General features: G+C 42.4%; 1 protein-coding gene across 2 annotated transcripts in view; it reads left to right on the plus strand.

The window, feature by feature from the left end:
- The first annotated feature begins 1,871 nt into the window (after nt 1-1,871).
- The window catches only part of BRIP1 (BRCA1 interacting helicase 1), a 110,680-nt gene continuing 96,715 nt past the window's right edge, over nt 1,872-15,836 (plus strand). The window contains exons 1-5 of one of the 2 annotated variants that reach the window (XM_060283117.1): nt 1,872-1,996; nt 3,025-3,136; nt 5,659-5,847; nt 8,215-8,345; nt 10,228-10,353. In XM_060283117.1, the coding sequence (XP_060139100.1) occupies nt 1,904-1,996; nt 3,025-3,136; nt 5,659-5,847; nt 8,215-8,345; nt 10,228-10,353 (651 nt within the window). In that variant the 5' untranslated portion in view covers nt 1,872-1,903. The remainder of the gene's footprint in view (nt 1,997-3,024; nt 3,137-5,658; nt 5,848-8,214; nt 8,346-10,227; nt 10,354-15,836) is intronic. The other variant, XM_060283118.1, reaches the window with a different exon arrangement.

Consider the following 15,836-nt stretch of genomic DNA (forward strand, 5'->3'; position numbering starts at 1 on the left):
TCCGCGTAGCCCCATTGAAATGCGTGGATATGACTGAGGACCATTCATTTCAATGGGTCTCCTCCAGCTACCGGTATGGCTGAGTGGGACCAAATTGGCTGTCTTCCCCTGCTTTTCTTTCTACAACACCAGTTGGTTGCTGTTACTTATTAAACGGCGATGCTTCAAATCTATACAGTAGGTGTGAATCCAACTAAGTTCTAGTTTTGAGTGTTAGCCTATTGAAATCAATGGACCTAAGTTCGTCAGGCACATTACTTTCCATGGCCTGATACTGAGCATTTCACAAGCCACTAAAGATAAAAAACCAGACACGTCTGAGTGTTTTGATTCTTCATATAAAAAAATAACCAAGCATTTCTGTAAGGAGAATTAAAAAAAAAACCAAAAACACCGAACCTCTTGTTATTACCCTTATGCACAAAGATGGCCTGAAATATTTTATGGGCACTTTGGGGTATGCAGTGTTGCTGGTTGGTCTAGACTCCTTTGAGAGGAAGGGTGCAATAGAAATTTAATTTCCTCTGGCACAAAGTTTCCTTCAGTTTTGAAGGGGGGGGGGTGATGAGGAAAAGGCCCCCTCACCAGCCTCATCCAACCCAAAACTCTAGGAGATTAAATCTTAGGGTACAACAACATCCATTTGGGCACATTTTGGAAATAATCCCTTTCTTTTTTTAATACACAGACACACAAAAGCCAGAAACTCATAGCTACAATCAAACCAGCAGGTTAAAAAAAAAAGTGTTCTTGGTTTTTTGTGTGGTTACTCTTTGGTACAGTGGTTTTGTTGAAATAATTGATTGCTTTCCATTATTATTGCTGTTTTGCATTTTACCTTCTTGTGTACCATCTTGAGAGGAAGGTTGATACAGAAATTTAATTACTATCTATTATATTTTAACATAATTTGCAGATGTTTTTATGAATATCCCGGACACTGTAGAGCATATTCTCTTTCATTGTCCATTGTACAGTACGCTCCATCAACGTGTGCTGTCCCCTCCTTTGGGTGATCTGGAACCATATATATATATATATATATATATATATATATATATATATATATATATATACATACATATACAATTAGTCTATGTAGCCAACTGCTGCCTTTTTTATATATTTCAAGGCTCTTATATGTGATTTTCTCTTTTATGGTTTTATTTGTAAAATGCCTAATAAAGGTTGATAAGTAAGTAAGTAATTTGTATACCATTTAATTGTAAATAAAGCTTAAAAGTGGTTTACAAAGAAGGTAAGATTGTGAAAAATATTTAACTGAAATCCTGGAGAACTGCTGCCAGTCAGTGTAGATAATACAGAGCTACATGGACTGATGGTCTGATTTGGTGTAAGGCAGCTTCCTGTGTAATTCAGCCCTTTATTCAGAGGCATGAGGACACAAACTTTATTTTTAGGTGGGGGGCAAAAGTTCAGTGTTTGAGCACATGCTTCACAGGAAAATAATGGTCCAAATTCAGTCACTGGAATCTCCAGGTCAGCCTTGGAGAGAGCCCGTGTCGGAAATCCCAGAGAGCTAGTGCCAGTCATTTTAGACAGTACTGAGCTAGATGGACCAATGGTCTAACTCAGGCACCCCCAACCTTTGGCCCTCCAGATGTTTTGGACTACAACTCCCATCATCCCTGACCACTGGTCCTGTTAGCTAGGGATCATGGGAGTTGTAGGCCAAAACATCTGGAGGGCCAAAGGTTGGGGATGCCTGGTCTAACTTCTGAATGAAATGTCTTACTAGTAGGAACCAGTTTGCATTTATTTCTCTCTCATTCTTTGTGGCTTTTGCCATGTTCCTGCGGCATCCTGTGCATCATTTAGAACGGCTTTGCTTTTTTTAATTTTGCAGATTTTAATCAAGAATACTGAAAACTCAATTGTGGTTATGACTTCATCAGCGTCAGAATACACCATTGGAGGTGTGAAAATTCTCTTCCCTTGCAAGGCATACCCTTCACAGCTTGCTATGATGAATGCAGTAAGTTAATTCATTGCATTGAGATTTGTAGTTAAGAGCCAAGTAAATCAGCTTTCTCAAGCGTTTCTAAAACATTCATTTTAAAATGTTTTCTAAAATTTTTGTTTTATGGTTGAGTTTTGTTTTTGGGTTTGTTTGTTTGTTTGCTTGCTTGCTTGCTTCTCAAATGCAAACCTCAAGCCCAAAACAATTAGAAACGTTTACAGAACTGAGAATGAAATTTGCAATAATGCTCATATCTTGGTCTGGTTTGGACATAACTCTAAACTGGGGCAGGCTGGATTCAGACTTCTTCTAATGCCCTTGGGCCACTTTGACAGGTGGGTGGGACTGCCCACCTGTCCATCAACTCACATCCGGTGAAGCTTTTGCCCTATGAAATCAAATTGTGCTGGTGAAAGAAACAGAACTTGCTAACCCTGCTTCTTTGTCCCCACATAGTAGTTTACAATCAAACTGCAGGCAAAGAAAGTGTTTCCCTGGGGGATGTGTTCTAAGCACTGATTGGCACTTACAGCAAGCCTTGCTCATCTATAAGGCTCCTGATTGTTTCTTTGCAGCCATGTCTTCATTTGTCCCACACATATGAGGTCAGGTGAGGGGCAGGTGAGCAGGGTTGGGGAATATGGGCGATTTGGGACATCTGCTGGTTCTGATTTGACCTGCAGACTACAGGTTCTCCAATCCTGCTCTGAAACAGGGTGTGAAAAAGCTGCTGGAGTTTTTGGTATGAGTCTTTCCCACTCCTCTCTGCTCTTCAGTTTCCTAGTAAAATGACCATAGTTTGTTGTTAACATCAGTACTAGGAACTGCAGTTAGTTTGGACTATGGTTTATTGAAGCAACTATCAGAACCTACAAAACATACCCTCTGCAACCTAATAGTTTCCTCCAGGATGAGCAAATATTTGCTTAGGATGTGCTGGATATTTCAGATGATATTATTTTAAAATAAATGTTACTGCACAAATATCATTCACTCAAGATGGTTTACAATCCCCTGTGCTTATTATATTTATTTACTCACAGATTGTGAAGGGGCTCAACTCCAAACAGCACTGCCTGTTGGAGAGTCCTACTGGAAGCGGGAAAAGCCTGGCGTTGCTTTGCTCTGCATTGTCATGGCAACAGTCACTTTACGGTAAGCCATTTAGTTTTGGAGTCTCTTCCCTAGAGAGGCCCGTCTGCAGGGCTGTGCTTATTTTAGAAAGGCGACAGTATTTGATCATCAGGGCATTTGAAGGTGTTTGGGGGCAAGGGAGGATGGGGCTTCCCCCCCCCAACAACTTCTCATGCTGAAAATTCCTCTTTTACTCAAAGGTACAGGAGCCACCCTGGCTTTTTTTGGAGGGGAAGAGCCATAGAGCATTTGGTATGCATGTGGAAGATCCCTGGTTCAATTCCTGGGATCTCCAGATAGGGCTGGGAGAGACTCCCTGCCTGAAATCCCGGAGAGCTGCTACCAGTCAGAATACAATACCAAGCTACATGGAGCAATGGTCTGAATTTGCACTGGGATCTCCCCATGTTCCTTTGCCTCTGGTCACCCTGTTCATAGGAAATACCTAGTTGGCTGCCTGAAATTATGTGGCCCAGTTGGCTGGAAGATGTCTGTTTTCCTGGGTCTGTAAATTATTCAAGTAGCTGTTGGCTGTCATTTATTCATTATTGAGTTCTGCTGCAATGTTTAGCATACAATTCAGGAGGACAGTGGGGTCCCTGGGCACAAAAGGAATTACGATCTGAGGGAAAAGCAGCTCCACCTTCCAAGGATGAAGAGGTTGAGTAAGGTCTGAGCTCACCACAGTGCATAACGATGGTCCAGTCTGGGCATGTTACCTTATTCTCATTGCTTGATAACTAGAGCTGCCACCCAAATACTCTTCAATTATTTTGAATTTGAGCTCATTGATGGGCAGAGCCCAGGTATGCTGGGGTGGGGTGTAATGTGAGTCTAAGAAGAGCCTGCTGGATCAAGCCAATAGCTCATCTAGACCAGCATCTTGTTTTCACAGTGGCAAACCAGCTACCTGTGGGAAGCCTGCAACCAGGATCCAAGTGGCTTCCAGTGACTGGTATTCGGAAACGTTACTGCTTCTGACCATGGAGGCAGAGCATAACCATGATGGCTAGTAGCCATTCATAGCCATGGATTGGTTCAGTCCTCTTTCAAAACCCTCCAAGCGGGTGGCCGCCACTGCCTACTGTGGGAGCACATTCCATAATTTAACTATGTTGCTGCAAAAAAAGCACTTTCTTTTATCTGTCCTGATGTAGTAGATGCATTGTTGCTGCACCAGCAGAATGGCCACCTTATCCTATATCTGCTCAGCTTGGGAACGTTAAAACACACTTTATTTGTTTATATACTGAGCTTAATTTTAAATTTAAAATCCCAGAGGGGTTTGCAAATCAAAGCATTCCTGGCTACACTCCCCAAACCCACCAATCAAGGGCTGTGCTGATAATGATGGCCACATCAGTGATTTAGAGCGGAATTTTTTCATTGCTTCATTTTTTCTGCAGGGAAAAGAAAATGCTTTTCACGTGATCATTAGTAACAATGAATGGTTGCTGATTACAAATACCATATTAGGCCAGCTTGATAGTTTTGAATTTGAAGTTCATATTTTTCAGGGGATTTATCCATAGCAAGTATGAAAGTCAGCACAGTTCTTTGGGTTTCTAAAATGTATTTGCTTGTCAACAGTTCTGAGGACCTTTGTGCTCCCTTTGGTGTAAGGGAAGTACATACTCTTGTCTTTAAATTAAAGTTCTAGTAAAAAAAATTACATTAAGCGTGCTTTAATTCTCCGCAATATTTCAGGTCAAATTTGGGTTGGGGCAAAAATCAGCTGGGGGTACTGTTTTTTAAAAGCTGTGATTACGAAGTGTGTTTTAAGTGCAATATACAGTGTGGCACTAGATGGCGATGATGAGCCCTATGGAAAACTCAATATATTTTTTCAAAACGCTTTTTCTAAAAAAAAGCATTTTCAGAGTGCTTTTATCTAGATTCCACCTAAGTAAAATAAGCATGCTAAATTAGATAATTTTGTAAGATTGGGCTGAGGAACTTTTCTGAGCTTGAGGACTGTGTTCCCTCATGGGCAAGCTTCAGTGTGTGTGTGATATGCCAGTGGGTGCAGCATCTGGTGTGACTGGGGGGGTGGGGGAGTCAGAGGTTTCTGCATAGATACCCACACACCATGTATATCTCTCCACCCTCCATCCAGGCAAGCAAGAGGCACTATTACAAATCAAGGATACATTCCTGCTTAGTAAAAGCACTCAAGGAGAGTGTGAAGCAGGGCCTATTAGGGATGTAGCCGGCAGACAGGGTGCGAGTTAGACTGGGAAACTCCCAAGGGCTAAATAGGCAGGCCTGGCAGGAATTTGGCCTCAGCGTCTCATGTTGCCCACCACTGCTCTGTGGCATTGGAAACTTTTCTGATGTAAACTGTTCCCAACACACACCTTTCTGTGTCACAGCATGCAAATGACACCATGAGCCCTCTCTCCTGGAACACTTCTTGGTGGGTGACTCTTGATGTGGTGGGAAGAAGTCCAGCTAGATCAGGTCCCAAGGTGATCTTCACTGGGCTCCCTCTTTCTTGGAGTTTTAAAAAGAAGGTGAATAATATTCCCCTATTTGCTCTCCAGACAAACCACTTGATGACTTGCAATGTTCAAAGGAATGCAAGAAACCAGAGACCTTGATGCCATGCAGCTGTCGCTGTCATGCAACTCAGGACCAGGACAGTGTAGCAGTGAGCCAAGGCACATCTTATTCCTTCCCCAACAGTGGAATGGTGACACCTGTGAAAAGTGGAACCAAGTCAAGAAACAAAGGTAATTTTCAAACCACTTCTTGGAAGGTTTATTAGACTGCTTTGAAGGGCACGTGCAGCACTGATGTCCTTCAAGCGTAAGCTTGCAAAGACCCATTGTAAGATATAGCCTCCAGGCAATTAGCTCAGGAAGCTTTACAATAGTTGGTGGCCATAAAAGGAAAAGTGGGGATTATTGGTCAGATATGTTGGTAACACGACATATGGGTTAGTATCTTCTGAGGTCCAATTCACAATTTCGTTTGAGGGGGATAGTAAGTGGGGTACCATGGCCTTTTAAACCGTATGTTTGTGTGTTATTGTTTTCATTTGTTACTAGGTTATGAACTTTTGTGTTTTTATATTTTAAGCCGCCCTGTGATCCTCAGATGAAGGGCAGTAATATAAGAACTGCTGCATTAGGATCCCTGTAAGGAACCACTTTTGGCTGGAGGATTGGATTTGAAAATAACCCAACCCTCTGCAGATTGTATTGACAGGTGGGCGGGGCAGACCCCCCTGCCAGTCAGCTGAAGTCAGGTGTAGGAAGAAAGAATTCACGACTGCACAGTAACTGTTGGGAGTGCGCCTTCTGCATTTGGCACCTTTCCCTGTCACTGTTTTTGGAAGGAATCTGAGACACTCAGAAACTCCTAAGTATCTTCAGTTCATTCTGAAAGCTGCCCAGTAGGGAGGGAACCAAAGGTAAAGCTGGGACTGCAAAGAAGAATGGCTCTTTTTAAGTCACTGCTTGTGTTTGTTTGTTTATTTAATAAATATACCCTTATTGGAACATAAGACATTTAAGAAGTTACAATAAACAGTGTTGAAGTTACATGTGTGGATAGGCTTGCTGGAACAAAAGTTTTAAGCAGGCACAAAAAAAAACAACAAAAAACATCAAGGCGCCAACCTAATATCAATGGGCAGGGAGTTTCAAAGTGTAGGACCTATTTCTTGAAAGTGCAGAATGACTCTGATCTGGAACTTGTAGAAGTTCCATACTTTTATTTGGCACTGTTTGCAGCTGTGACTTTGCCTGTCCCATACCTGATGTTAGGTCAGGGTTTCCCAAACATGGGTTTCCAGCTGTTTTTAGACTACAGCTCCCATCATCCCTAGCTAGCAGGACCAGTGGTCAGGGTTGATGGGAACTGTAGTCCAAAAACAGCTAGAGACCCAAGTTTGGGAAACCCTGTGATAGAGGTAGCTAGATGTGGCTTGGCCCTTTTGCCAAATGGGATGGAGGGGCTTGGTAAACCTAATTTGGGTCAGATTCCCCAATGTTACATTAGGAGCTGCGAATGTTACAGCAGAGACATGAAAAATGTTGGATTGAAGGGTTGTTTTATTTTTTATTTTGGCTTCCAGCTTTTGTTGGAAAATGTTTTTATGAGATTCAATAAAGAATAGTTTCTTCTCTAGCATCTATTCAGTGATATTAGGACAATTCAGAGGGATTCCCTTGGAGCAGCACTAGTGTCCATGTGGTCGGCCAGCTGTGGAAACCTTGGAACACACAGTGCTGCAGTAGAGTCTGTATAAACTGCCCAAGACAGAGGCCTCATCTGCACTACAGTGGTACCTTGACTTACGAACGACTTGGCAACCGAATTTTTAGACTTACGAATGCGGCAAATGGCCGCACACTTACGAATTTCTCGACATCCGAACGGAAACCGCAGCGGTTTTAGATAGGGTTTTTTGACTTACGAATTTTTAGATGGGTTTGCTTCAACTTACGAATTTTTCCGTTTCTAATGCATTCGTATGGGAAATCGCGTTTCCAATGGTGCTTTTCGACTTATGAATTTTTCGACCTACAAAGGTGCCTTCGGAACGGATTAAATTCGTAAGTCAAGGCACCACTGTACACATTTAAAACAGCATCATAACTTTTTAAACATCCATGGCTTCCCTAAAGAAGCCTGGGAACTGCAACTTGTTAAGGGTGCTGAGAGTTGTTAGGAGGCTCCAATTCCTGTCACAGAGCTACAGTTCACCGCCTTCTTTGAGAAGAGGGATTGACTATTAAACCACTCTGCAAATGGTAGCTCTACGAGGAGTATTAGGGGGCTGATAGCGGTATGATTCTGCTTTAAATGTATAGTGCAGATGGAGCTAGAAATTCATAACAAAGCAGTTGGGGAAGGGGAAGCCATAGTGGTCTTTCTGCTGACCAGCAGAGGAGTGTGCTAGCTTTGGGTTATAATATTGAGCTCAATTATAAATGTTAGCATTTCACTTCTTTTCTAATGTGCTGTTGTGTGCTAGTTTTGTTATAATGTGGGTAGCTGGCGGTGCTTTTTTTTCTTGCCGTGTTCGTAGTGATTTGTTTTTTCTACAGTGGCTAAATAATAGGGATTTTCTATTTTATATGTTGCCATAGCAGATGAAATCTCAAGAACCACACTTGCTTCCAAACTATCTGCAAAGAAGCAGGCATCTTCGCATGAAGATGGAGATGATGATTTTATAGTAGATAGGAAAAGGATTCGTTCATTAGAAACAGACCAGCAGGTGAGTACATTTTGCTGCTAGCAAAATTAATTCAGGTATCCATCAGTCCAATTATGGATCAGCACATCAATTAAAACTGTACAGATAAGTAGGACTGAGTCACAACCCAAACCAGACTGTTGATTGCTTTTTCTGTTTTTGGCTGTTTCTCCCACAGAAGCCGTTATTAGTTCAGCCTTGTATTTAAGCACTAGTCTGGTTGCTTGCAGTGACCAGGAATTGCATGCAGATGAATGAGCAGGTTCGCGGAGGATGGATGGAACATACAGGGTTAATCCAGGCTTCTACTTGTCCCATCACTTTCCTCCAGGAAAACACAGTCTTTTTGACACTTGCTCCAATTCAGCGCTGCAGACTGGGTTTTCCCCAGGAAAGCAGTCGGGTAAACAGAAAACTCCTGCAAACTGTGTCCAAAAAGCATGGGATAAGCAGAAAACCACTCGAACCCATTCTTCTTAGTGGAAGTGTAGATGGGCCCTCAGTTTCCCCTTTGTACCCTTCATAGAAATGAGGAGAGAAGCCACTGCCTCTGTTCTCAGCATTTAAATTCAATTCAATGTTCTTCCCCTGTCAGTGCCCAATGGGCTAATAATTGGTTTTTTTAAATAGACTATTAACTTTTGGGAACTTATTTACAAGGTAGGATTAATTACAGGCATATCTTAAAATTAAAGTGCTTTATTTGAGGGCTGTCCGCTGATTTTTTTAAAAAGTGTTTGTGTTCATTTATTGTCTGCCTTTTAATCAACTGACTAAATGTAAAGACAAATGCATATCACAAAAAGATAACTTTCTGAGATAATGGAGAAAGTGTGAGATAACTGGACATAAAATGAATGAAACCTGCTAATCATTTTGGAAAGACAGGCCATCTTTTTTATGTTTTTCATGCCTTGATACAACACCAGAGCTAAAATGGTTTTAAAATGTTGTTCCATTTGACTCGCAACAATTATAATTTCTGTTAATCTAAAATTCAGTTGATGTAAAATTTAGTTTATATTTTTTTCATCCGGATACTGCTGAGCTACAACTCTCATTATCCCTGACTATGGTCCCTCTTTGCTGGAAGTGATGGGAGTTGTAGCTCAGCAACATTTGGAGGGCCACAGAAATTCCTCATCCCTGATCTTACTGGTTAAGCATGCAGCCTTTCTATTCCCCAAACATTTTAAATTGTAGCTGTGTTAGAATGTATGTTCATCATAGCTAGGACAGAGTTGGCAAAAAACTGGGGCACTTTGTGGGCACTTACTTGAGGATGGAAAGGAACAGAGGCCAAAACTGATGGGGCAAGATGGATTTTCTCGCAGAGTAGATGACATTCCAGCCACTCAAAAGTTTTTCTACAAATACAGCCATCCATGCAAATATGAAGCATGATCACAGTTAAAGGACACAATAACAGGGCTGGAGAGTGTTATGGTCTGGGGGAGGGTTGTGTGGCTTCAGGAGAGTCCCAAGGGCTATATAGAGAAGCCTGGAGTGTGCATTTGGCCCCCATGCCCGAGTTTCCCACGCCTGCTATAGTTGGGTCCTAGCTCAGCAACTTAAGACCCAAATGGCAGAGACAATAGCAAACTAGACATGTCAGTAGTCTGACTCATGTCTTCCCTATTACGGAGGTTCAGTTACATTCTAGGTTGGATTTTTATGATACAGGACCATTCTAACATCCAGCTGGCCTGGCCACTTTTCGATGTGAACTCTTTGTCCTCTAGCAAATGCCTAGAATACTTTGCAGTGTGCAGGGGTTCCATAGCAGACAGATCTTGGGGAAAGGAATCCCATCAATGTAGGAACTTTTGAAAAGCCACTGGCTTAAAAGGAGACATTGTGCCTCCTACCTGAGTTTTACAGGCATGTTGGGTGTTCCTTACAGGCAAGGAAACGGCACCGGCTGTCCCAAGGAACCCAGTTAGTTGACGCTCTGGAGGTTTACCGGCAGAAGAAAAATGGGGATTTAACTGTGTGCTCTGAAAAATCGCTCCCTTTCTCTCTCAAAACAGTAAGTACAGCAGTTCTGGATTCAAGAAGCAAAGACCAATTACCGTATGTTGTTGCAGAAGAGTTGAACATGAGAACCCAGGTGTTCTAGCTGGCCCAGCTGTAGCTCCCTTTCCACCTCCTCCTCCTCCTGGTGCTTTAACATTAAGAGGCTCTTACTCCAGCAATGACCTTGGCAGGCTTGGTATTCAAGGCATCCCCTGCTTGAGAGTTTGCATCTCTCCTGTGCTCTTTTATTTCAGTTTTTCTGGCCTTTGATGTTTATAGTATGTACAGTTTTGTTTTGTTTTAAAGAAAGTGTCCTTTTTCTTTCTAGCATTTCATAGTCGACATTTCTTCTTGTGGAGGTTATATAGTGGTGTATAACACCTGAATGTTATTTGATAACCGTTTTATATTGAATAAATATAATGAAAGAGAATTGCCACTTTTCTATAACTCTATGCATCGTAATTGTTTCTTTCATACTCGGAACCACTTGCTGTTGTTGTTCACTAACCACAGTGCCTCCCAGCCTTCTAATAGTGGAAGCACGGTTTGGCTCAAAAATAAAGGTGGATGGATGCTTTGCTCTTGTACCCCCAGGAAGTTTATTTTAAGAACGTTATCCCCCTAGAGCTGTGTCTCCCGTGTTGCTGGCTTTCCAACATCCATTTGATACCTTTTTATTTACCCAGGCTTTTGCAGTCTGATAATACCGGTAGCTGCTCAGGAGTAAACTTTCTATCTGTTTTAATTATTTGTTATTATGTTTTTAGTTTGCTGTATTTTGATATACATCCCCTTGAGCTCTCTGAGGAAGGGAAATCTATAAATATTATTTTTATTTTTATTTTTTAAAAAGGAGCAGTTATGAGTAAGTGATTGCCAACCTGAAAAATGCCCAACCTCTTTCTGTGATTCAGTCTGCATGCGCCTCCTAGAATCATAGAATCATAGAGTTGGAAGAGACCACAAGGGCCACCCAGTCCAACCCCCTGCCAAGCAGGAAACACCATCAAAGCATTCTTGACATATGCCTGTCAAGCCTCTGCTTAAAGACCTCCAAAGAAGGAGACTCCACCACACTCCTTGGTAGCAAATTCCACTGCCGAACAGCTCTTACTGTCAGGAAGTTCTTCCTAATGTTTAGGTGGAATCTTCTTTCTTGAAGTTTGAATCCATTGCTCCGTGTCCGCTTCTCTGGAGCAGCAGAAAATAATCTTTCTCCCTCCTCCATATGACATCCTTTCATATATTTGAACATGGCTATCATATCACCCCTTAACCTTCTCTTCTCCAGGCTAAACATACCCAGCTCCCTAAGCCGTTCCTCATAAGGCATAGTTTCCAGGCCTTTGACCATTTTGGTTGCCCTCTTCTGGACACGTTCCAGCTTGTCAGTATCCTTCTTGAACTGTGGTGCCCAGAACTGGACACAGTAATCCAGGTGAGGTCTGACCAGAGCAGAATACAGTGGTACTATTACTTCCCTTGATCTAGATGCTATACTCCTATTGATGCAGCCCAGAATTGCATTGGCTTTTTTAGCTGCTGCATCACACTGCTGACTCATGTTAAGTTTGTGGTCTAGCAAGACTCCTAGATCCTTTTCACATGTACTGCTCTCAAGCCAGGTGTCACCCATCCTGTATTTGTGCCTTTCATTTTTTTTGCCCAAGTGTAGTACCTTACATTTCTCCTTGTTAAAATTCATTTTGTTTGCTTTGGCCCAGTTGTCTAATCTGTTAAGGTCATTTTGAAGTGTGATCCTGTCCTCTGGGGTATTAGCCACCCCTCCCAATTTGGTGTCGTCTGCAAACTTGCTCAGGATGCCCTCAAGCCCATCATCTAAGTCATTGATAAAGATGTTGAATAAGACTGGGCCCAAGACAGAACTCTGTGGCACCCCACTAGTCACTACTCTCCAGGATGAGGAGGAGCCATTGATGAGCACCCTTTGGGTTCGGTCAGTAAGCCAGTTACAAATCCACTGAATGGTAGCATTGTCTAGCCCGCATTTTACCAGCTTCTTTACAAGAATATCATGGGGCACCTTGTCAAAGGCCTTGCTGAAATCAAGATAGGCTACATCCACAGCGTTCCCTTCATCTACCAGGCTTGTAATTCTGTCAAAAAATGAGATCAGATTAGTCTGACATGACTTATTTTTTAGAAACCCATGCTGACTTTTAGTGATCACAGAGTTTCTTTCTAGGTGCTCACAGACCGTTTGCTTAATGATCTGCTCTAGAATCTTTCCTGGTATTGATGTCAGGCTGACTGGGCGGTAATTGTTTGGGTCCTCTCTTTTCCCCTTTTTGAAAATAGGGACAACATTTGCCCTCCTCCAGTCTGCTGGAACTTCGCCTGTTCTCCAGGAATTTTTCTGAAATCACCTCTGCCAGTTCTTTTAATACTCTTGGATGTAGTTCATCTGGCCCTGGAGACTTGAATACATCTAAACTAGCCAAGTATTCTTGTACTACCTCCTTACTTATTCTGGGCTGTGTTTCCCCTGCTGAAACATCTGCTCCATGTTCTTCAGGTCGGGCGTTGTTTTCTTTTTTGGAGAAGACCGAGGCAAAGAAGGCATTGAGGAGTTCTGCCCTTTCTCTGTCCCCTGTTTGCATTTCACCATCTTCCCCTCTAAGTGACCCCACTGTTTCCTTGTTCTTCCTTTTGCTACGGACATACCCATAAAAGCCCTTTTTGTTGCTTTTAACCTCTCTGGCGAGCCTGAGTTCATTCTGTGCTTTAGCTTTTCTGACTTTGTCTCTACATGTGCTGGCTATATGTTTGAATTCCTCTCTGGTGATTTCTCCCCTTTTCCATTTTTTGTACATATCCCTTTTAAATCTTAACTCAGTTAAAAGTTCTTTAGATAGCCACCCTGGCTTCTTTAGGCACCTTACATGTTTCCTTCTCATTGGTATTGCCTGAAGTTGTGCTTTTAATATCTCCCTTTTAACAAACTCCCAACCATCATGAACTCCCTTCCCTTTTAGTAAGTCTGTCCATGGGATCTCACCCAGCGTTTCCCTAAGTTTTCTGAAGTCGGCTTTCTTAAAGTCTAGGATTTGAGTCTTACTATGCTTGGTTGCTCCTTTCTGCTGAACAATAAACTCCAGAAGAGCATGATCACTCCCACCTAATGATCCTGCCACTTCTACCCCACTAACCAGGTCATCACTATTGGTTAGGACCAGATCTAAAATGGCTGATCCTCTTGTTGGTTCTCCCACTTTCTGGACAATGAAATTGTCTGCAAGGCCAGTGAGGAATCTGTTCGACCTTATGCTCTTGGCTGAATTGGACATCCAACAAATATCAGGATAGTTGAATTCCCCCATTACTACTATCTCACCTCCTTTTGAATGCCTGGTCATTCTTGGGCTTGCCTTCTTCCTACTTGGAAGAAGGCAAGCCCAGTGCAGTGAATCAAGTGGAGATACAATAGGCAGCCATTTCTGATGTCAAGTAATTCTTAGGTGCACTGTATTGAGAGAGCAATTCAGTATTTCAGTTGCTCCTGCCGTAGAGATGGGAGGCAATAGCTTACCCCCTGAAAAGACTATTGGATAGATGGAGAACAAAAATGCTGGCTCAGGCAAAGATGCAGTGGGCAGCCTATTTTTGTCAGCGCAGGTGGCGCTGTGGGTTAAAACCACAGAGCCTAGGGCTTGCCGATCAGAAGGTTGGCGGTTCGAATCCCCGCAATGGGGTGAACTCCTGTTGCTCGGTCCCAGCTCCTGCCAACCTAGCATTTCGAAAGCACATCAAAGTGCAAGTACATAAATAGGTACCGCTCTGGTACCTATTTCTGTGTGCTGCTCTGTTTCGCCAGAAGCGGCTTTGTCATGCTGGCCACATGACCTGGAAGCTGTACGCTGGCTCCCTCGGCCAATAACGAGAGATGAGCGCCACAACCCCAGAGTCGGTCACTACTGGACCTAATGGTCAGGGGTCCCTTTAATAGACTCACAGAACCTTTCGATTTTATTTATATATTGGGGCGCTTGAGGCATTCACTGTGGATAGTTCAGGAATTCCTGGCTTATTTTTGCCAGCTTTTTTGTTATGTCAAAACTCAATTCACAGCACTTTTAAAATGCTGCCTCTGAACACATTCTTCATACTGTCTCTTTTTTTAAAAGTATGTTTGAAAAAGGTGGCCCGGAGATTTTTGTACCCCAGGCATGTGCCTAGTTTGGTTCTCTGCCTGAGCTGGCTCTTTTTATGCGAAAGAGATAGTTTTACGACTCCTCTTGAAGGGGTGATAGGAACAGCTAAACAAGCGCATGGACTATTACTGACATGAGTAAGTGCTTACTTTTTGTATGTGCTGTGAGTTAATGACCTCAGCTGCCACAATGACTTAATAAGTTGGGCAACTTGTATTGATTTTCATTGTTGCTGTTGTAAGTGTCTAACTGAAAATCAGTGACTGCACAATTAAGTTGCTTCTATAGTTAGCGTCCTTCTTTAGTGGAGTTGAGGGTTATGGGAAATCAATAGGGATTCCTTCAGCAAAATTGCTTCACAAGTAGTGACTTCAGATAAACCCTGTCCCTTTGGAATGCACAACAGCCCAGGCTCTCATCCAAGCTTTGAAGTGAAACAAAAAAATTCAATTATTTCTATAAAAAAATCTCTTCTTGTTCAGACAAAATGGCAAACCATAGTTTGCCTCAGAACAGGAAAGGAGAGAGGGAATCACCACATGTGAAGAAAGGATGATGTGTGCATGTGCATGTGTAGCTGAGGCTTGGGTAAATCACACCAAACCATGGAGAACACTGAAGGCCCAACCCTTGTCTGATGAGAATCTTACCCAGGAGCCACACTGGCTTCTACCAGGCATTAGCTGCACACAGAATACGTTTGGATATCCTACTAAACTGTGGTTTAACCAGACATAAACAAGGCTAGCCTTCTCCAAGGTTTGCATTCTCTCCCCTTCCTCCTTCTCCAGCAAATTTCTGAGATGGGACATTTTTGGTGGTCCTGTTGACTCCCACATGCCAACAGATATTTGTCAGAAGCCACTACTGCTCCTTATTAGATGCCTTCTAGAAACACTACTATTCAGACAGGCCTTTCAAGCCAGAGATTCTTTGTCCAACTAACTTTTACTGATGTGCATATATATGTATATTTCATATGAAAATGTGGTTTATAAATCTTTAAATAAATAATTGAAGGTATCATCTAGAATCCTAAAATCAGCTGGGGAAAGTAATACTTTTCAGTGGAGACAGCTCAGGTGTTTGGCCGAGAGTCACCAAAATGTTGGTGACCAAGTGACATGATGTGGGTGTGTAAATGCAGCACGTGGTCTTGGGCATAGCTGCCAAGTTTCCCCTTTTCTCGCGAGGAAGCCTATTCAGCATAAGGGAAAATCCCTTTAAAAAAGGGATAACTTGGCAGCTATGGTCTTGGGTGTTATGGAAAGCAATGGAAGGGGCCTTTCTTTTACATTATTGTGTAATATTTATGCTTGTT

This window comes from Zootoca vivipara, chromosome 15 (genome assembly GCF_963506605.1).
Source record: "Zootoca vivipara chromosome 15, rZooViv1.1, whole genome shotgun sequence".
Taxonomy (NCBI): Eukaryota; Metazoa; Chordata; class Lepidosauria; order Squamata; family Lacertidae; genus Zootoca; species Zootoca vivipara.